Source organism: Canis lupus, chromosome 7 (assembly GCF_048164855.1).
Source record: "Canis lupus baileyi chromosome 7, mCanLup2.hap1, whole genome shotgun sequence".
Lineage (NCBI taxonomy): Eukaryota > Metazoa > Chordata > Mammalia > Carnivora > Canidae > Canis > Canis lupus.
Window position 1 is genome coordinate 71,881,711 of NC_132844.1, and position 21,378 is coordinate 71,903,088.

Below are 21,378 nucleotides of genomic sequence, written 5' to 3' on the forward strand. Positions count from 1 at the left end.
CAATGTGTCTGCTATGAGGATATCCAGGTAAGCCTCTCTCCTTCTGAACTCTGGTACTTCCCACCACCCTGGCCTGATGCTAGCTATCAAGGGGAGCCAGAGCTTGTTGCCCTGTGTGCTCTCCCCTCATTTCCTGCTCTCAGCTACCTGGGGGGAGCCTGGCCATGTCTCCTCTGATAGGAACATAGGAGAGAAGAAGATGCAACAGAGGGAGGAGGGGGAACAGGATCCTTGGAGGGGATGTTTCTTGCACCAGAAAGACAGATCAGGCCATGAGGAAGGAAGTTGGAAACTTTTTAAGGAAGTAGTCAGGTAACAAATATCTGGCTGTTGGTGTGACCAGAAGCTCGAGGGAATACCAAAACCCCTTTAAGAATTGTGGACATCCTCAGACATGCTCAAAACACAGTTGAAAGCAAGCACTCATGCCTGTCCCTGCATTCCTGTCCCAGAGCCAGGACTGGCTGCAGAAGAATAAGAGAGAATAGGCCCAACCAACATCTTTACTGGTAAATGATCCAATGCAAATAAGGGCACTTACTGGTCTGGAGGCTGAGCTCAGAGCACGTGGTGGCCACTCCAGCTATTATGGAAGTAGAACCTCTGGAGATAGCCAGGCTGGGTGTGGAAGGCCAGGCACAGTGGGAGCAGTTCCAGGGGCTGCTGTGAGGGAGACAGGTCCTCGAAGGCCAGAAGAGATCAAAGTAAGAGCAGAAGCAGAAACTATGTCCAGTGCCCCCTCAGTCAAAATCCTAGCAAGTTGTTGGTACAAGTTGATGAACTGATTCTATGAAAATGAAGACTGAGAATGGCCAAGAAATCCTAAAGCAAAAGAGAAGTAGAAGTCTTATCCAGGGATCCCTGGGTGGCGCAGCGGTTTGGCGCCTGCCTTTGGCCCAGGGCGCGATCCTGGAGACCCGGGATCGAATCCCACGTCGGGCTCCCGGTGCATGGAGCCTGCTTCTCCCTCTGCCTGTGTCTCTGCCTCTCTCTCTCTCTCTCTGTGTGACTATCATAAATAAATAAAAATTAAAAAAAAAAAGAAAACAAAAAGAAGTCTTATCCTACCAGATCTTGAAACTTGCTACAGAATTGCAGTCATGTAGTACTGTGGCACTGACATAATAACAGACAGGATGGAATAGAATCCGGAAATAGATCCACACCTGCATGCTCACTGGACTTTTGATAAAGGCACTCACACAATTCGATGGCGGGCAGAGAGGGAGGGTCTTTGAAATAAATGGTTCTGGGGCAACCAATTATCCGTAAGGGAATAGATGAACCAACCTCTATTGCACTCCATACACAGAAATTAATTGAAGATAGATCATAGGCTTAATTTAACTTAATAATGTAATTTAATTTAATAGGCTTTAATTTAATTTAATAGGTTTAAATTTCAGAGCCTAAATAATAAAGCTTCCAGAGAATACATAGGAGAATATTTTTATGATCTGGATGTAGGCAAAAAAAGTCTTAGGTAGGATACAAAAGACACTAACTGTAAGAGAAAAAATTTGTAAACTAAAATGCAGAAGGGGGGGGCCTTTGTATAGCAACCAAGGCCATAGCACTGCTTCAGTGAGGTTCTGGGGAACTGTCAACTTACACATGGCCAAGCACAACACCGCCCCCCCACCCCCGGCCCCCCGCCGCCGCCCCGAGCCACAGAGCCCTTCAGAGCTGGATTGAGCAACAGAAATATCACCTGGTGGAGCCGAGACTGTTACCGCAGTGCTCTCAGAAATGGTCGTATCTGAAGTCTGAGGACTAATGAGAAAACGCCCAGAAGTTGAAGAACCTGGTGAGAAACACAAAGATAGTGCAGAGACCGTCAGAGATCTCCCTAGAGACGGTAGGGAGACTGGCAGAGACAGTGGGGAGAGCAACAGAGATGGTAGGGAGACTTGTGAACACAGTGGGGAGACTGGCAGAGATCTTCCCAGAGATGGTGGAGAGACTGGCAGAGACAGTGGGGAGACCAGCAGAGATATCCCCCAAAATAGTTAGGAGACTGGCAAAGAAACTTGTGTCTCCACCTGAGTATACGGGATGTTTTAGAACAACTAAAACAAAACATCCTGAGGGACTCTCAGAGGTAGTCAAGATGCCTGCAGGTACTGTGTTTCCCCATGAGCAGCTGAACTGTTGGAAGAAAAAGAAAAATGAAATAATGGGGTTAGAAGAGTTGACCATCTCCCTGGGTCCAGAGCCCACATCTTCATGCCAACACCCCTTTCCAGAGGTTGGTGTTCCTGCACGCAGAGGAACAGCACGAGTGCAGCATCCACTGTGTCTGTTGGTGTGTGCCCTTCCAGGTCCATCTCCCTGGCTCTTTAAAGAGTCTGAGTCTGATTTCAAGTCTCAAGTGAGCCAGGTATATCGGGGCCTCCATCAGGCCCATGATCTCTGTCCCCAAGAAGAGGTCACCAAGCTGTCCCCGGGGGATTAACCTACCCCAGCCCGATCCCAGGAAACACTGAGCAACAAGGAGAGTGAGTGAGAGAGGCTGAAGACTCCCCTACCTGGCCCTCAGGCTCTCTCCAGACTTGGGACCAGTCTTCTGTGCCCAAGTCAATCTCCAGCCCAGAACTTCCTCAAAGGGAAGAGTCCTCTTGCTCCTAGAAGTACAACCATTGGGGTTGAGGATATGCAGGTCCCTTGGGGAAGCAGAATTTGAGAGCTAGATGGAGGTAGAGAATGTCAAGGCCTGGGGCCTGCATCTGACCTTTGGGAGACCTCAGGCAGGGTAAACACCTGAGCCATCTCTGATCCAGTTGGCAGAGCAGGGGCAAGGGGAGAAGAGCAGCACCAGAGAAGACCGGAATTGTGTTCAGAAACCATGTAATGCAGAAGTTCAGAACCTAGCTCTGAAGCCAGACTGCTCTAAATCCACTGCACTGAAATCCAGTCCTCCCAACCTGTGCAACCTCCAGCAAGTCATGTGACCTAAATCTTTGCTTCTTCATCCCTTTTTTTTTTTTTTTTGCTTCTTCATCCTTAAAATGGGGTGATCTACTACTGACTTCAAAGGGTCATTACAAAGGAACATTAAAGGAAATCATGGTTCTAATGTTCCTAACAAACAGCAGTGCCATCCATGACTATATAGAAAGAGTTGGAGCACCAGCTGGGAAAGTCATAACGGTGCCCCCAACTGTCCTCTTAAGAAGACTCAGATGTGGGGCAGCCTGGGTGGCTCAGTGGTTTAGCGCCGCCTTCAGCCCAGGGCCTGATCCTGGAGACCTGGGATTGAGTCCCACGTCGGGCTTCCGGTACATGGAGCCTGCTTCTCCCTCTGCCTGTGTCTCTGCCTCTCTCTCTCTCTCTCTGTGTGTCTCTCATGAATAAATAAATAAAATCTTTAAAAAAAAAAAAAAGAAGACGACGACGACTCAGATGTCCCAAAGCATCTCTCTGTGCTCCTTCTTTCTATCCTCTGCTTATACCTCCAGTGTCTGCTCGTGTTTCAGTCCATTTATTCTTTCCATTCTTGTCTACTTGCTGTCCTGTGCAAGTCTAGGTGTCCTTGAATGCCTCACTTAATATGTATGGTGTAGACAATGTCTCCTTCCGTCCCTCCATTTCCTTGCTTTTGTTTTTGGCTTCTTTCCCTGACTTTGCCCAGTGGTCTCACTGCTTCTGTCCCTCTGTGCTTGGGCCCACTGGTTTTTGAGGGAGGAGGGCGATAATACATAAGCATGCAAATAGGAAGACAAAGGACATGTGCTTTTGTGTGTTCCGGGGGATTACGTGACTCATGTCAATCTGTTGAGCTTGTCCCTGTGTCTGGCATAATGAGGGATGGGTTCTAATCTCTCTGCTACTGACTTACTATGTGACCTTTGTGAGTCATATGCCCTCTCTGGGCCCTGGTTTCATAATTTGTAATGAAAGATGGTAAAGCGAATGGGCTCCAAACTCTCCACATCCGTGCTTATAATGCCTGCATCTACAACCGTTGATTGGGAGGACAACTGTGTATAAGGCAGGGGGCAGAATGATATTTGATGAAACTTGTGTCTCCACCTGAGTATATGGGATGTTTTAGAAAAACTAAAACAAAACATTAAAATACGAAAGTTCCCCCTTATGCAGATTTCTCACCTAGAAAGCCACTGTGCCTGGGGGAGCAGGATACCTGGGTTTGGGGAGAAACTTGGTATAATCTACCCCTCCCTTTGGGCCTACATTCCTGAGGCCTTTGGTGGCATGAAAGATGATATTAATTGCAGTTAATAATTAATCCCTAAAGAGCAAGGAGAGGCCCAGGCCTGGGTGGGGCCCAGAGGCCTCCAGGAAGGACACCTCCTTAACTTCCCTCTCTGTAGGACTGGGCACCCTCCCCTTCAAATCTCCAGGCATAGGGGAGGGATGGGGCACAGGACTGAGGAAAGGGGATCGAATTCTATTTTCCCCAACAGCCCAGTGAATGGCCCTCTTCTGGGTCCTCAAAGCCTTATTGGGAGAACTGGAAGATCCAGTTACCCAGCTTCCCTCTCCCATTTCCCCCCAAATACCTGGGCTAAGAATTTAGTAGAGTGTAGAAGGCAAGCCTGGTAAGGAGAGGCCAGCCAGAGATTCGGACATCTCTCCTGTCCATCAGGGAAGCAAGAATCGAGGTGGCCACAATGGCGGCCGGGATGTCCTTCTTCCTCTTCCTGACTTTCCTGGGCACCTCACAGGCAACAGGTGAGGGCCAGAGGGCTTGATGCTGGGTGCTCATCTCAGGAAAAGGCCAAAGAGGGGAGTGAGAGGGTCAGAGCTCTTGGTCCCGAGCTCTTGGTCTGGGGCTACACTCCGACAGGGCTAAGGTCTGGAAGGGCATTGTCAGGGAAGAGGAACTGGGGGAGGGGGAAGCAGGGAAGGAGGGGGTGCCCATGTCTCTGAGGGAATTTGGCCCTAATTACTGGGCCCTAAGCTCTATTTTTGGATCCCTAGGGCCAGGAATGACTTTGCAGCTGAAACTAAAGGACTCCTTTCTAGCAAATTTCTCCTACAATTCCAGCTTCCTGGAATTGCTTGAGAAGGTAATTCTTTGGGAGGGGAAAGACAGGGCTTGTGAACTCGAAGTGTGTTTCTGACTCAGTGTGGGCCTCTTTTCTGGGTCTGGCCAACTCCAATGGATGAGTGAGAGCCATCTTACACCTTCCCCCTAACTCTTTCTCTCCCCCAGCTCTGCCTCCTCCTCAACCTCTCATCAGGGACCAACATCACCCTACATCATGCAGGATCCCCACACCATGTCACCTGCAGAGTCTAAGAACCATCGAAAACTGTGTCCCCCTCTTGGCCCAGGCATTTGGCCACCGAAGTACAAGAGGGCTGCCCTAACCCTGAGTGGTAGTAAATATGCTGAATTCAATGACTTGCCTTTGTGGGTTAATGAGCAGAGGGGTGGCAGGAAAATGGAATTGGACACCAAAATCTCTGACTCTCTCCCTTATTAAGCAGAGGGCTTCTGGGATGGACACTCTCCCTCAACACCAGTGTAAAAGGTCTAGGAAGAATATGGGGAACTTTTCTGAACTGTTTGGGGACACACACACCACATTTCACATCCGCATGTGCATGAACACACACTTCAAGCTGAGATCTTCAGAACACCTAGGAATAAAGGAAAGAAACCTGTGCTGAATCCCTACATTGTTCCAGGCTTGATGCTTTCCCATTTCGATGCTTGCAGCAATCTTGAACGTAGCATAATAGGTGTCACTATCCAGTTTTACAGATGAAGCCTGAGGCTAACAGGGGGAAAGTTATTAGCAGCAGACAGGTCGGACATGAGACAAATGCCTAGGCTTAAGCAAGGTTTTCATTTCATCTCTCTTTGCTTAAGCTTTAGGGCTGGGAGCTCAGGAGCCCAGAGACAAATGTGGACAGAACAGTCCCCAGACATGGGTCCCCCTGACCCAGGGCCCCACACAGGTCAGTTAGAGTAGAAGGTGGGGGTGGGAGGCAGCTCCAGTAGGAAATGAGAAGTTCCACCTGTGAAGGGATGGCCAGCCTGGCATAAGAGGTAGGGAGGAGGGCAGGTGGGGAGGAAAAGGGGGGAGCAGAGCTTGTACTGGCTATGAGGACATTCAGTCCTACAGGCCCACACTTGAGCCCCAGGTGAATTTCTTCTTGGAGCCTCCATCTTTTCACCTGCAAAATGGGGATGATTGATAGTACCTGCTGCTTGTGGACTCTTGTGAGGATTACATGGATAAGCTACCAAGGGCACATGCCAGACAAGTGGGCACGGGCAGTAGGGATTGTTAAGGTAGAACCCTGGGCCCAACGTATAAGTCCTAGTCCCCTCACGAGTCCAGGGTCCTCCCTCTCCTGATTTTCTTGAGGTAGGCACTCATCTGACTCTTCACCTAAGATTACCTTGACTCCTTACCACCTTTCTCAAAATGCAAGCATGCAGCCCAAACTTGACCATTTGGGGGTATTAACATGATCATTTCCTATTCTCCACAGTCCTCATCCCTGCCTAATATTTCCCACCTACATACCATCACCATCATGCGAAATTAGAGGCTGACTCCATCTGAGGGAGGCGAAGGCAATAGCTCCATATAGAGCATCCCTGAAGATGAGGGGAGAATAAGAAATGGGGGAGTGAAAAGAAACACTTGCAAAACAAAATTCCTCTGGTTTCCTTTACAATTGTCCTGGGACCAGCGGCCCAGAAGAGAAGTAACTGGGAGTTGCAAAGGGCCCCAGTGTTTCATGGCTTGCTCCTAGCTCGCACCAGTGGGCAGGTGGCACCTGTGGGCCAGGTGTGTATGCCCTAACCAAGTTGGGAGACTGGATGTCTGGATTTCCAGAAGACTGGAGGAACAAACAGCTAACTGCTGCTCAATCTGATTCCTAGGTCTCAGGGCCTGGGATCACCAGGCTGATTTCCTGATTCTTTTCTCAAAAAACTCTCTCCCAAGACTCGAGACAGTTCTTTTGGGTAGTCAAGTAAATTCTAGCTGAGCACATGGCTCACTTACAACTAGCTGAGCACACAGTCATTAACATTTCCCAGCCTCCCTTGCAACTAGCAATGAGATAGAAGTTGAAAGGAAGCATGCAACTTCCTGATGACATCTTTGAAAGGAAAGGTGCTTTCATTTCAGAGGGGAGAAAACAAAAGTCCTTCAAGCAGCCTACAGGGTCCTAGACCAGGGCTTTCCAATAAATTGTCCATGATGATGGAAATGTTTTAGAACCTGACCAATGGGGTAGCCACTAGTCACATGTGGCTATTGAACACTTGAAACATGACTAGTGTGACTGAGTAGCTGAATGTTTAGTTGAATTTCATTTTAATTAGTCGAATGGCAACCATTTTCCACAGCACAGCTCTAGATGATTGGCCTTGAGCCTTCCCAACCCCCTACCCCACATAGGAATTTACCTCCCATTCTTCCCAACACTGGCCTCCTTGCTACCGAGTACTCATGGGATGCTCCTGTCTTAGTTTTACTCTGGCTCTTCCCTCTCCCTGGAACACTCTTCTCCCAAGCATCCACTTGGCTAATTCCTGCATCTCCTGCAAGTCCTTGCTTAAATCTCTTTTACAATTTTTACCCTGACCCCCTATTTAATACTACAATCTGCCCCCAGCCCCACTTATATTACCTTGTTCTATCCTCCACCCCCATATCATTAATGACTCTCAGACCTGCTACACAGTTTATTTATATGTGTTCTTTCTGAATGAAAGTACCACAAGAGGCAAGATCTTTGTTTCATTTATTAATGAATCTAAAAGGGCCCAGAATAGGGCCCAGCGCAGAGTAGTTAAGTACTCAAGAAGTACTTATTGAATAGGGGGTTGGGGAGACAGAAAAGAAACTGTTGCCCACCTCCTTCTCTCCTTCTTCCCTCTGGGTGGAATGAGGGGGTGGTAGGCTGCGACAGTTCTTAGACACAGTTGGAAGGAATGTATCAGAATGGCAAGAAAGAAGATTCAGCAGGGTGTGGGCCTCCACTACTGGAGAGCCCTGCCTCTGCCCAGCAGAAATGCCCTCCTTGCCTAAGTCGCCATTATATTCGAAGCTTGCTTACAGCACCCCAAATGAACCTGCACCTGTTTAATGGGTTGAATCCCACTTGATACTTCAGACAAGTTGCTTTTATTCTCGGAGCACATTTCTTCATTTCCAAAATGAAGCAAAAAGTCGCTTCCTGAGGTGCTCAGTGGCATCATGGAAGACCCAGACTCTAACAGGTCCACCATAAATAGTAGCTACTCAGAGCTGCTGGACTGAATATAACTTGGGCATGTAAGAGGCAGGCCCCTGAACTCCATGGGGAAGACAAAGCATCAGTGGGGATGTGCATGCGTCGGAGGCTGGGCAACATGTCCCTGGCTCTCTAGTGTCAGGGACACAGAACGGGAGTGGCACTCAAGCCCCAGCGTACCTTGTCGCTCCTCGGGGCTAGAGAAGTACCTGCTCTTCTCCAGCATCCCCCCAAGATAAGACCAAGGAACAGAGGAGCTTCCATTTGGTGAGGAGGAAGGGCCTGCAGAAGCCAAGGCACCGTCAATAATTCGAAGTAGGTAGAACCCGAGTCACTGCGGCCAGACCCTACTGGAAGCTCTTTCTTCCAATGAGGCAGGCACCGCCAGCTCCTACACTCCCACTGCAGCCCAGAGCCCAAGGCTAAGACCAAAGTCTCAGGGAAGAATTGAGAAGCAGGACCAGCGGTTAGGTGTCTGCCTTCAGCTCAGGGCGTGACCCTGGGGTCCCAGGATTGAGTTCCACATCGGGCTCCCGTGGGGAGCCTGCTCCTCCCTCTGCCTGTGACTCTGCCTCTCTGTCTCTCATGAATAAATAAACAAAATCTTTAAAAAAAAAAAAAAAAGAATTGAGAGGCAAGAAAGTCACCACAAAGGGAAAGATGGATAAAAGGACCACAGGCCATAATGTTTGAGATTTTAAAAGTTTATCTCATTCCTAAACTTCCAGGTGGCACTGCCTAGGAGGAAGGCTGGGCAGGAATGTGAACATCTTAAAGACACCCAGTGATGCTGACCAAGCCAGTCTGTTTCCTCATTTTACAAAATGAGGGAGGTGAGCCGCATGGTCTCAGAGGACCCATCATGCTCTGACGCTGCCAGATCGGTTTGTCCCAAAGGCAGGTCTGAGGGAGAAGAAAACCCCCAGGGTTAATGAACTGGTGCTCAGAGCTCCTTGGGGCTGGGACATGCATCCGTCAGCTGCCGGAGGTGAGAGGCTGCCTTGTCCAGCTTTGACAACTCCAGCTGGAGGGAAGAAAGCTAGACGGGAAGAGAAGCAGGTGAAGATTCTGATATAAGGCCCACCCTCTCCAGCCCACGTTCCCTCAGGGAGTCAGGCTTCCCCCAGCCTTACCCTCTGCTGCCTCTTAGTCTCTTCCTCTCCCCCTGATGGGGTCCAGGCCATGAGGCCATCCAGCTGCTTCTGCAACTTGCGTCTTCGGGCAGCTAGCAGAGCCAGATGGGCCTGGGGGTCCACCAGGCCCTGTGGAAGAACAGTGAGGGCTCAGCCTTCTCTGTGCCACCTGCATCTCTGCTTCACCCACAGCCCGTCCAGTACCTCCCTCACCCCATTTTCAGGAGTCTTTCTCACTTTTACAGAACCCGCCCCTTGCCCTCCTCCTGACATCCGTTCGATGTCTCCCTTCCCCTTCCAATCTCCTCTCAGCACCTGTAGCTCCATGTACACCTGAATGGTGTCACTGAGGGGGGCCTGAGCCCAGCCGGAGGGTGCCGCTACACCTGGGGGTAACAGGCCCACGGCCCCACAGTGGCCCAGTGTGGCCAAGGGCTCCAGGAAGGGCTTGAAGAGGCTCAGCTCTCCAGGCTCTGAGCTCTGCAGCAGTACTGAGGAGGAAAGGGCCACTGTCAGGGTCAAAGCATGAGACCTTGCTTCTCTTCCCATCCTGCCCCTCCTAACTCTGGGCTCTGCCCCCCAGGCTCGCACCGTGCCTCTGCCAACCCCTTCTTGCCACAGGGCCTCAGGAACCTAGGGCCCATCTCACCTCGGGGCCGGGCCTTGGTGAGCTGGTACGTGGCTCGGAGGGCCCTCAGTACCTGCACAGCCTCCTGGACCTGAGAGAAGTGTTGTTCCAGCGCAGGCTGGCGCCAGTGCTCCTAGAGACAAAGACCCAGAGCTGACAAGCAGGATCCGGGGAAACTCACTATCAACCCTCCTGGCTCCAGCCCACACCTGCCTACCCCAGTCTCCACTACACACAATTCACCACCTCAAGCACAACCTGGGGCACATCTAAGATCTTAACAGATATCTGTGGTTGATGTCTGTTAACTGCTCTGATCAAAGATGTCAAACAACCAAAAGGAAATTAGAATTTCAACTGTGTTACTCACAAAACCGAACAAGCATAAGAAAATTTAAACAGGTCAACTTTAAAATAATTTTGGGGGTGAGTTGGTCAGCATTTATTCTTCTGAAATTATTAAAGCTTAAAATTGCAGATATTTGGGGGCCATCCTATCCTTATCATAACTGTGACATGAACTATTACTACCCCTGGTTAAAGATGGCAAACTGAGGCACAGCCACATAGCAATGTAGTTCTGCTCTTGTACGCTGCCCCCAACACATCCCTGCAAGAACTACTCACCTCCCTGAAGACTCTATATTAAAGTCCACACCAAGACTGTTGATGACCCCAGGGCACCACACCCTTTGAGAAGCCGGCGCCCCAGCTGTTCACCAACGGTCCCATTCACAGACGTCAGGGATATGTCACTCACCAAGCTATGGGTGGTGGGGTAGGGAGCAACAGAGATGCTAGGGGCAGAGTTGCTGCCAGGCCTGGGTGGCAGCCTCTGCCAGAGCTCTTCAGCCAGGAAGGGCATCAGTGGGGCGAGGAGGCGGAGACCCACATCAGCGCAGGAGAACAGGACCTGAGGCGGGCCTTGGGGATGGGGCGAGTGCGAAAGCACTGGCTTCACAGCTTCCTAGGGAGGAAGCCATAGGGTCAGGGGACAGGCCCAGGCCCAGGCCCCCTCCATGTCCTTTGTCCACACATTCACTGCCCTGCCAGTGGAAAATGCTGTGGGTAAACAAGGGCGGGAGCACACAGAAGCCTGGAAACCACTGGCGGTCCCAGAACACACTCTGGAGCAAATGAAAAATGGAAATCTATGGCAGGGAGTCTCAGAGGTGGGAAGAGGGAATAAAACTGGTTTGTATACTTTAGAAAGAAAAAAAAGCACTGAATTTTTTGCCTATTAAAAAGAGACAGAGTCCTTTCCGCCCCCGGACGCCGCTGAGTAAGCATCGTTAGTCTCCCCTCCCACCACCATCATGTCTAAGTCAGAGTCTCCCAAAGAGCCTGAGCAGCTGCAGAAGCTCTTCATCAGAGGTTTGAGCTTTGAAACAACCGATGAGAGTCTGAGGAGCCATTCTGAGCAATGGGGAACGATTACGGACTGTGTGGTAATGAGAGATCCAAACACCAGTGCTCCAGAGGCTTTCGGTTTGTCACATATGCCACCCTGGAGGAGGTGGATGCAGCCATGAATGCAAGGCCACACAAGGTGGATGGAAGAGTTGTGGAACCAAAGAGGGCTGTCTCAAGAGATTCTCAAAGACCTGGTGCCCACGTAACTGTGAAAAAGATTTCTATTGGTGGCAGTAGAGAAGACACTGAAGAACATCATCTAAGATTATTTTAAACAGTATGGGAAAATTGAAGTGATTGAGATCATGACTGACCGAGGCAGTGGCAACAACAGAGGTTTTGCTTTTGTGACATTGGATAATCATGACTCTGTACACAAGACTGTCACTCAAAAACACCATATTGTGAATGGCCACAACTGTGAAGGAAAGCCCTATCGAAGCAAGAGATGGCTAGTGCTTCATCCAGCCAAAGAGGCCGAAGTGGTTCTGGAAACTTCAGTGGTGGCCGTGAAGGTGGTTTTGGTAGGAATGACAACTTTGGTCGTGGAGGGAACTTCAGTGGCTTCGGTGGCAGTCGAGGTGGTGGTGGATACGGTGGCAGTGGGAATGGCTATAACGGATTTGGTAATGACAGAAGCAACTTCGGAGGTGGCAGAAGCTATAATGATTTTGGCAATTACAACAATCAATCCTCAAATTTTGGACCCATGAAAGGAGGAAATTTTGGAGGCAGAAGCTCTGGCCCTTATGGTGGTGGAGGCCAATACTTTGCCAAACCACGAAACCAAGGTGGCTATCTATGCCTGTTCCAGCAGCAACAGCTATGGCAGTGGTAGAAGGTTTTAATTACTGCCAGGAAACAAAGCTTAGCAAGGGAGGAGAGCCAGAGAAGTGACAGGGAGCTACAGTTTACAGCACATTTGTGAACTCAGCCGAGCACAGCAGTGGCAGGGCCTGGTTGCTACAAAGAAGACACGTTTTAGACATACTTGTGGGTATGGGCAAAAAACTTGAGGATCGTATTTGTGACTAATTGCATAACACATTATCTTAGTTTCTGTTCTAAAGTGTAAAGAGTTTTAATGTAGTTTTCTTTTTTCGCACCCATGCTGTTGATTGCTAAATGTAATAGTCTGATCATGACGCTGAATAAATGTGTCTTAAAAAAAAAAAAAAAAGAGCGGCTCCTGGGTAACTCAGGTCATGATCCCAGGGTCCTGGGATGGAGCCTCACATGGGATCCCTGCTCAGGAGCATGCTGCCCCCTCTCCCTCTGCCCCTCCCCTTGCACATGTCTCTCTCAAATAAATAAATAAAAAATCTTTAAAAAAAATAATGATTCTGTAATGCTATTTAACATTTAAAACAAAAAGAGACTGAACTCTCTGCCAGAAAATCCAATCTCAAGGGGAAGAGGAGGCAGGCATGCAGGAGTGGAATGCCATATTCCAGTCTAACTCACCAAGTAGACATCACAGAGGCTGTGGAGCCAGAAGTGGTGGAGGGCATGGGTGATGAGTGGCAGCTCCCGAGCAAGGAAGGCTCGCTCACACTCCTGGGCAGTGTGGGCCAGACGGCTCAGGATCCAGGCGTCCGTGGGGGATGAGGGGGATAGCTGCGGGGGGAAGACGGCTTCAGGACAGGATCACTCCTCCTCCTCCTCCTCCAAATGTCATCTTCAACCCTCAGAGAACTAATGATTCTGCCTCCCAAGCCTCTTTTCTTATTCTCTTACCTCCTCTGCAGGCTGCGGTACAAATCCCTCTCCTAAGGCATTGAGGATAAAACGCAGGGCATTCCAGATTTTGTTGCAGAAATGCCGGGAACTCAAGACCTCAGAGACGGACAAGTGTACATCGCCCCCTGGTAGGGAGTGGGAGGAGGAGTGTGCACATCGGTGGCAGGAGCACAGGGAGCCCTTGACCCTGCCCCACCCCTCTACAGGGGTGCCTACAATGCCAGCCCCTCCCTTGCCCAGGCTTACCCAAGGCCCTGTGGGAGCACAGGGCAAATCGCAGGGCATCTGTCCCACACTCAGGGATCCCATGAGGGAAGTCCTTCCTCTGCAACCAGAGGGATAAGAGGGGTGGCAGATGCCTACACAGCTGCAGGGACAGAAGCCTGGGCTGCAAAGGAAACCCAGCAGCCGCCAGCTTGAGGCTGAGAGAGGCAGATGCTGGGGACTCACCTGTGCCGCAGCCGCAATCGCCAGCTCTGTGGAGTCCAAGTTCCCGTCCTTCAGCTTTTCCTGCAGCACCTGGGATGGGTAAGCACTTCAGTGGCCTCGGTCAAAGACCCTGCCCCTTCAAGGGTCCTACCCGCTCACTCTCCCTCCCAGCCGGCTCCTCTGCTCAGGCTCCCTTCTTCTGCCCCACAAACCCCATCCTTCGCCAGACTCTTCATCCTGACCTGCAGTTCCACCCCACTGATGATGTCTCGTGGGTCCAATACATTCCCCAGGGACTTGCTCATCTTCCGGCCCTGCCCGTCCCGAACCATGGAATGAAGAAGCACCTGGGGGGCACAGAGGGAGTTGGTAGAGGGGTTAGGGGAGCCTATCCTAGGAGGTGCCCAGGGGCTCTCTGGCCTCCATGTGTCAGGGGTTAGGACAGGAAATGAATCAGGAAAAAGGAATTGGGACCACAGACAATAGCACATTAGGGGTTCGAACAGAGACCAAGATTTAGGGAAAACTGGGGAGTCAAAGATGGGCTAGGCACCTAAGGGCCATTACCTTGGTGAAGGGGAGCTGCCCTGTGAGCTGTGTCCCCAACATGACCATGCGGCCCACCCAGAACAACAGGAGATCACTGCCTGTTTCCAAAAGTGACAGGGGGTAGAAACGAGCAAGGTCTGGGGTCTAGGAGGAAAAAGAGAAGCAGTGAGAAGCCTAAGCCCTATACCTGCAGCTCTTGAGGCTCACTGCAGGGGTGGGGGTAGGGGGGCGCTACTGCCTCCTTCATCTCCTTCATCATCCCCATCTTCACCCTCTTCCTCTCAACCCGCCTCACCTCTTGGGGCCAGCCCAAGGCAGCAAAGGGGAAAAGAGCCGAAGAGAACCATGTGTCCAGGACATCAGGATCTGGGAAACAGAGTGGGGAATGGAGACAGTTAACTGGAACGTCGAGCGTACTGCTGTGCACCTTTCCAGCCCAACTCCAGGCAGAAAGACCACGGTCAGGCCCTAACCCCATTCCCAACCTCCCTGACCTCACCTCCTCCACCCCAGAGTCTGCTCCCCCTGAGGCCCAACTGCCCTCCTTTGCCCTCCACAACCCTGACACTCACCCCTCTGCAGGGTCAGCTCTGCCTCTGATCTCCCAGTCAGTTCTGCAGCTATTTTTCTGGCCTCGGTCTCTGTCCGCCCAACCACCCAACAGTCTTCTCCATCACCCTACAGAGAAAGTAAGGGATCAAGAAGAATAAGGAAGAACAGCAGCCACCAGGTGTGAAACGTCACGGAGTTTGCACAGTCTCCCTTGTGGCCTGGGAATTGCCAGCCCCCTCTGGCGGTGAGATGAAGAAGTGCCAGCTCGGAAGCGCCGATCCCACAGTGGGGTCCCTGCCCAGGACAGGCAGGGAGCTGGGACTGACACTGGAAGCCCTCTCTGACTCCTGAGCTGTGGCTACTTCTCTTTCTGCTATGCCCAACCCTCCCATCCTCTTCGTCCTACCGACCTTCATGTGCTCCTCTACAACCAGGTAGGCGGGAATCCGATGGCCCCACCACAGCTGCCGGGAGACACACCAGTCCCTGCCCAGAGAACGAGAGGGCATCAGTGACTTCTCAGAATAAGCAGTGTATCACCCTGCCCCACCTCCAGAGCTCCCCTCGCCCTTACCCGATGTGGGAAAACCAGTGCTGCCAGTTCTTCTGGTGGAAGGATGGACTGAGCTCCAGAGCCCCTGACTCCACGGCCTGAACAGAAAGGCCGTTAGAGCTTCCCTTCCTGCACCTCACTTGCATCTGTCCCGAGATGGAACAAGTAGCCTCTGAGGCAGTGCTGTGACTCAGAAAGGACCTCCCAAGGCTCCCAAGAAGATTCTGAGGTCAAGCGGGAGATGAGCCAGCCCTTTCTGGGCCATCTTGCCTCCACCCCCACAGCTCTCCTCTCAAATGCCAGGGCCAGAAGTCTGTGGGGCAGGAGGGCCTCAGCCTCCCTATGTCTTCATTCCAATTTTCAGGGCCTTCCCAGTACCTGAGGCTCCGGCCTTCCCTGCACTTCAGCCTCACCTGGGCAGCTCGGTCCCCCATCTCCCGGCAGCGGACAAACCACTGGCTCTTCAGTAGATATTCTATCACGTCCCCAGAACGGCTGAAAGAAAAAGGAGGAATCTGCTGCTCCTCAGCTTCTGTGCTTTCCCCCCAGGGGACACGGGACCCTGCTACATGCCAGGCCCTCAGAACTGAGGCTACAGCAGCCAGTAAAACTGACACAGAGCCTCTGTTCCCTTGCAAGGGGTACAGAGCCCACCCTATTGTACTCTTAAGCTTCTTCCACTCCCTTCCACTCCCTTCCTCGGGAACCCCTAAGTAAAAGGGTTAAAATGAGGTTACCTGCAAATAGGAAGCACCATGGGGTGGTTCTGGAGGCCCCGGAACAGGCCCCGCTCCCGCAGCGCAGATATAATTTTTTCCCGGGCCACAAATCGGTGAAGACCCTAGGGAGAGAATGGCAACAGTCACAGTTAGAGGTCACTAAAAAACAAGAACGCAAGAGAGGGGAAGAGGTGAGGAAAGGCAGAGTGCCCCCCAAGGACAGGGTGACAGTGAGGCCAGTATCACCTGTAGCCAGTCCCCACAGAGAGAGGTCATGGTGCCATCCTCCGCGATGACACTCAGAGGGCTCAAGCCGTGTCGGGCCCCCAGCTCAGCATCAGCAGGGCTATGCGCTGGAGTCACCTTCACTGCCCCTGGGGGAGCAGAACCACAGTGAGCACTGGCTCCTGGCCTTTTCCAGAGGTTCCGTCATCGCCCACATCCCCGTCCCTCCTCCCTCTTCTCAGTCTCTGCCTCCTTTTCGTCCCACTACCCACGGAAGCTGCCCTAAAAGAGGCTTTCCCTCCCCTCCTTCCTTCCTCACTCCTCTAGGATCCCCGGCCTGCTCTCCTTCCCATGGCTTCCACCCACCTGTGCCCACATGTGGCTGAACAGTGGAGTCTGTGATGAGGGGGAGAAGCTGCCCAGTCAAGGGGTGACGAAGCTGTCGCCCATGCAGGTGCTTAAAGGAAAGGAGCAAGGTCAAGGACAGGCATGCATGTGGGGTACAAAGGTCTGGGCCGAGTCTGAGAACCCTGGGAATCAGAAGGTGAAACCAAAAAGTAAAAAGCCAGAGCAGTGGTCTGTGAACTTTTTCTTATGGGGCCAGAGTGTATTTTAGCCTTTGCAGGCCAAGAGGCAAATTCAGTCTCTGCACACTTACTCTGCTCTGCCACTGCAGCAAAGTTGGGTATTGACACCCAGCTGCAGGTAATATCTAAAGGTGCAAGTGTGGATCATACAAAAATAGGCAATGGAATGGACCCGGCTTGCAGGCCGCATAATTTGTCAACCTCTGAGCTAGAGAAAAGAAAAGGCATCATGAAAAGAAAGAGACACCGGAGAGCTGAGATGAGAGAAGTCTTAGGAAAAGAAAATTGAAGAAAAGAAGGCACTACCAACAGAAAAGAAGGGAAGAATAAGTTATGCGGTAGGAAAGGCAGGTGGCAGACAGCACGCTGTGCATTACTGTGTATCGGGAGTCGTCGGGATGAACAGCCACAGCAACGTCTCCAGGCAACGTCTCTGGCCTTGTAGTTCCTACCACGACCTCTGCATCTAAAGACAAAATTTAAGCACTTGACACCAGTCATCACCCTGGTCTCCCACTCCCAGGGCTGGAAGCAGCCAAGGTTGAGCAGGCTCCCAGAAGCAACTAGAGAAAATTAGGAGACTAGAATTTCCCTGTGAGCTGATGACCAGAAGCCTGGAAAGCTGTCTGGTGCTAAGGAATTTCTCGATAACTTGCATGGGGGAGACGGAGCATTAATAAAAGCAACCAGAACATTTACTTGGCGCCCAGATAATACAGAGGTTTCTCGGTGCCCTAATCATAAATGCTATGCATTCTTAGGGGTCAGCACCAGGCCCTCCTTGAGAAACTTCCTCTGTCTTTTCCAGCTAATCTTTCTTCACTTTCTCTGAACTCTTCCAGACACTTACTGTTCAAACACACTTTGGAACTGATCTTTTATCTCTTTCAGCGGTACCAGCCTCCTGTAGAATTATGTAAAGCTCCTGGAGGGCAGCCACCATGTGTACTTTTCTTTCACGGCCCAGAACACCCAGAATAAGTGCCCATAAGAACACAAACACTACCAAGGCTCCTTATGTGCCTCCCACCAGGTCATGTGGGAAACAGGCTGGTGGGTTCCCTCCCATCAACCCAACACAGGCTCAAGAAAGCAGAGGGAAAGGGCAGCCCAGGTGGCTCAGCAGTTTAGTGCCGCCTTCCCTGCATGGAGCCTGCTTCTCTCTCTGCCTCTCTCGTTGTGTGCGTGTGTCTCTCATGAATAAATAATTAAAATCTTAAAGAAAGAAAAAATAAATAAAAAAAAGCAGAGAGAAACAGGCAACTTTCCCAAGGACTATCCTCACCAGGCTCTCCATCCACAGGGAAGGCCACAGACACAAGGAGGCCAAAAGACACAGGAGTGGGGCAGCCAGGCAGTTGAAGCTCCGTGTGGCCAGGCAGGGGCCGGCTCTCCACCTGGAGGAATCAAAGCAGCAGGGTGCTGCTGAGAGTAGCCTTTCTGCAGGCTTCCCACCTCCACTCACCCACCGCCCTGGGCTCCCTACAGGCATCTATAGACATTCAGAGGATTGAGGACTCACCTTCCCCTCCCTTAAGTCAGTCACAGTTACAGAAATATTCACCAAGCACTTACACCATGCACAGGTATTGTGCTGAACACCTTCCATGAATTCCCATTAAATTCTCACAATGCCCCCTTGACACAGGCATTTCCATCATCCCTGATCTACAGACTGGGGAAACTGAGGCTTCCAGGGGCTTCCAGAGGCCTGCCAGAAGTCACACAGCTAGCTGGTAGGTGGCCAGACTCAGTGAATCCTGGCAGTCTGGTTCCAGAGTCTGAGCTTTCTCCTCCTCTGCCTCACCTCAATATCCGAGATGGCTGATCTTAAAGTGCAGGACCAGTTGACAAGCTGCTGGCTCCGGTACAACAATCCTGCCTCGTAGAGTCGCACAAAAGCTTCGGTCACGGCCACTGAGAAGCCCTAGGGAATGACTTCAGTGTCCAGGGACCCAGGCATTCCCATCCTGCCACCCCCAACATACACTACATCCCACCTGCCTACACGCAACTCTTGACACTGCCTCAACACCCTCAGGTACCAAGCATGGAGCACTCACAGCATCCATAGTGAAGCACTCTCGGTCCCAGTCCAGGGAGGCCCCCAGAGCTTGGAGCTGCTCACTGATCTCTCCACCTTTCCTGTGCCCAGAGAGACTGTTATCAGCAAACGTGTCCTGAGCACCAACTACGTGCCAGGCCCAGTGATACTCCCAATAACGCTGGAAATTGGAATATGGCATTGATCTAGCTTCTCGAAGCCAATGGAGACAGACATACAAACTCAGCATGGGCCTTCCATGGCATTAAAAGAAGTATAAAGTTCTGGGGCGCCTGAATGGTTCAGTTGGTGGAGCACGCGACTCTGGATCTTGAGGTTGTGAGTTCAAGCCCCACGTTAGGTGTGGAGTTTTCTTGGAAGGAAGGAAGCAGGAAGGAGAGAAGGAAGGTAGATAGACAGTAATTCTACAATTACAAAATGTAATTCTACAATTACAGAGGGGGCAGCTCATCTGGGAAAACCCCAAAGAAGCTTTACAGAGAAAATGGCATGTGATAACAGACCTGTAAGAATGAGGGTAATTTCAAGCAAATGGAAGGTAGGAACAGATAAGTAGAAGACTTAGTGAAATCTAGGCAAGGTATCATGAAATAAGCAGAGAAAAAAATACACAAAATGCCCACACACACAAACATGTGCATTTTAAAGTACGTGTAATACACACACACGGAGACCCTGCTGAATGCTAAAGGAATCCAGAGCTCCCCTCTCTGAGGGAGAGCCCATCAAGTTAGGGAGAACAGCTGGGGCAATCTCGGCCCCTCCACTTCCACTGGTCATTACTCACTCGTCCTTCCACTTCCACACCTCCCTAAGGAATTTTTCCCGGCTCAGTTCATGTCTCCTCATTCCTCGCTCCTTCCACAGTTGCTTCTCCACCACAGCCTAGGGTAAGATCAAGAGGCAAAGGGACAGAGAATCAGGTCACTTTGGGGGTACTCTCCTCTACCCAAGAAACGGGAAAAATGGCAAAATGCATACTTGTGTAGCAATTCCTGCATGATCTGAGCCAGGGATCCATAGCACCTGATCCCCACGCATCCGGTGCCTACAAAACAAATACCATTACGTGAACCCCTGAGCTTACACGTTTACACTCCTTCCATACTACCACACTTCCTCCTTCCCCTCCAAGGATGCAAGTAGCCCCATTCCCCTCTCACCAGCGCACCAGGGCATCCTGTATGGCTACTGTCAGTGCATGACCGATATGTAGGGAGCCAGTGACATTGGGAGGTGGGATACACATGGAAAACGTCTCCCCTGTGGCCTGGGGCAGCCTGGTCTAGAAAGTGGAAAAGTCAGTGAGCAAAAGATAATGGGATGTTACCTGGGGGAATAGCACCCTATGGTGTCTCTAAGACAGAAAAAACTGGGGGGGGAGAGAGAAGGAGGAACAGTTCTGCAAACAGGAAAGGAGAAAACCTTTTGGACAGGAAGGGCAGAGGACAAGCCCTGCCAGTTTCCTTGGGCAGGCTGGCTGGAAGCTCGACTGTGAGGCTCAGCTGTGACCAGCAAGCTCAGTGGCCATTCTGTCGTGGGAACCGCTCAGCACCCCTCCCTCCCAGGTACTAACCTGATACTCCGGTTTGAAGAAGCCCTCTCGCACCCACCAGGAGTACCAGGCCGCCTCAACGTAGCGAGGACTGTATGCAGGAGGCAGGAGGCGGTACACATCTGCAGCAGTGGCGGAAGGAGAGCTCCACTAAGTCCTGAACTTCGTTCCCAGGCGGCACTTCAGCAGCCCAAGCCCGCAACAAAAATGTGGGTGCAGAGGCCTTCAAGTACCCTACGTACCTTTCTTTTCACCCGGTTCCGTGGGGACTTCATACAACACTACCTCCTTAGGAGTCCAGGCCTTACTGGATCCTGCAGGTGCCTGGAGAGGAACAGCAGAAGCGAGGGTGTGGGATGCCAGGTCCAGCGTACCCCGGGCAGAGAACCAAGGACAAGCTGCGTGACCCCCTGACCTTGCCCTTCGGGGTGATCCCAGCCTCCAGCGCCATCTGCTTCTCCCGCTGGCGCTTCTGTTTGGCTTCATGGTTCCTCCGGGAGAGGGAGGACCGGCACGGCTCTGACTGGGTAGAGAGAGGGTGGGGCCTGCGGAGGGCCTGAGAGGGCCCGAGCCCCCAGCACCGTGATGGAAGCGAGGCCAAGGGCGAACGAGGCATCAGGAGTGTCTGCAAAGGCGGAGAGGCGCTCCAGACCCGCAGCATTGCGACCCGTGGGTGGGCGGGCGCGGCACGCCTAGTCCTCACGCCCGGGCCCCTCGCTCCCACACAGCGCCTCCCCGTGAGGGCCCGAGGGCGCGGGGTCCGGCTCGGTCGGCCGGGGTAGGGACTCGGGCGGACCTCAGGGTGCCCCCCCCCGCCCCCTCGGCCCCACCCCCACCCCCCCACCCGCCCCGCAGGCCGACCCGCGCGCTCACCGCGCCCGCCCGCCGCTATCCCAGGGCGCCCCGCGGCCGCCGAGCCGCAGGCGCTGGGGAAGCAGCGAATCCGGCCGCCGACTGGGCCCGCGAGCGGCGCGGAGCAGGGGCGGGGCCCCGTCCGGGGC

General features: G+C 52.0%; 2 protein-coding genes across 9 annotated transcripts; one reads left to right on the forward strand and one right to left on the reverse strand.

Annotated features, from left to right (window-relative positions):
* Positions 1-4,330: 4,330 nt before the first annotated feature.
* On the forward strand, positions 4,331-5,368 carry SFTA2 (surfactant associated 2). The gene is made up of 3 exons (XM_072831610.1): positions 4,331-4,695; positions 4,945-5,033; positions 5,180-5,368. Exons 1-3 carry the CDS (start codon positions 4,635-4,637, stop codon positions 5,264-5,266), a joined length of 237 nt encoding a protein of 78 aa, XP_072687711.1. The 5' UTR covers positions 4,331-4,634; the 3' UTR covers positions 5,267-5,368.
* A 3,549-nt stretch (positions 5,369-8,917) lies between these two features.
* Positions 8,918-21,368, reverse strand: VARS2 (valyl-tRNA synthetase 2, mitochondrial). 8 transcript variants are annotated; one of them, XM_072833807.1, is made up of 30 exons: positions 21,251-21,368; positions 20,793-21,002; positions 20,620-20,701; positions 20,399-20,499; positions 19,986-20,107; positions 19,804-19,870; positions 19,610-19,707; positions 18,821-18,902; positions 18,565-18,684; positions 18,043-18,154; positions 17,135-17,223; positions 16,537-16,627; positions 16,192-16,319; positions 15,964-16,067; positions 15,640-15,721; positions 15,248-15,372; positions 15,084-15,159; positions 14,694-14,799; positions 14,417-14,487; positions 14,140-14,265; positions 13,815-13,919; positions 13,594-13,662; positions 13,390-13,510; positions 13,141-13,268; positions 12,868-13,020; positions 10,751-10,957; positions 10,012-10,123; positions 9,678-9,853; positions 9,363-9,491; positions 8,918-9,268 (listed from the first exon to the last, which is right to left on the reverse strand). In XM_072833807.1, the coding sequence occupies exons 2-30, from the start codon at positions 20,991-20,993 to the stop codon at positions 9,173-9,175; spliced, it is 3,279 nt and encodes a 1,092-aa protein (XP_072689908.1). In that variant the 5' UTR covers positions 20,994-21,002; positions 21,251-21,368; the 3' UTR covers positions 8,918-9,172. The 8 variants fall into 8 exon arrangements, with proteins under 8 accessions (XP_072689908.1, XP_072689912.1, XP_072689906.1 ...); XM_072833811.1 differs by having other exon boundaries at positions 13,390-13,468; positions 15,248-15,324; positions 21,251-21,350; XM_072833805.1 differs by lacking the exon at positions 21,251-21,368 and having other exon boundaries at positions 20,793-21,165.
* Between the last annotated feature and the right edge of the window lie 10 nt (positions 21,369-21,378).

Coding starts and splice junctions, on each gene's coding strand:
- SFTA2 (XM_072831610.1), top strand. CDS start 4,635: ATGGCGGCCGGGATGTCCTTCTTCCTCTTCCTGACTTTCCTGGGCACC. Junction 4,696..4,944: donor GGGCACCTCACAGGCAACAG/GTGAGGGCCAGA, acceptor TTGGATCCCTAG/GGCCAGGAATGACTTTGCAG. Junction 5,034..5,179: donor TCCTGGAATTGCTTGAGAAG/GTAATTCTTTGG, acceptor TCTCTCCCCCAG/CTCTGCCTCCTCCTCAACCT.
- VARS2 (XM_072833805.1), bottom strand. CDS start 21,038: ATGCTGCGGGTCTGGAGCGCCTCTCCGCCTTTGCAGACACTCCTGATG. Junction 14,266..14,416: donor CCTTGGGCTGGCCCCAAGAG/GTGAGGCGGGTT, acceptor TTTTCCTCCTAG/ACCCCAGACCTTGCTCGTTT. Junction 13,920..14,139: donor GGCAGCTCCCCTTCACCAAG/GTAATGGCCCTT, acceptor TGTGCCCCCCAG/GTGCTTCTTCATTCCATGGT.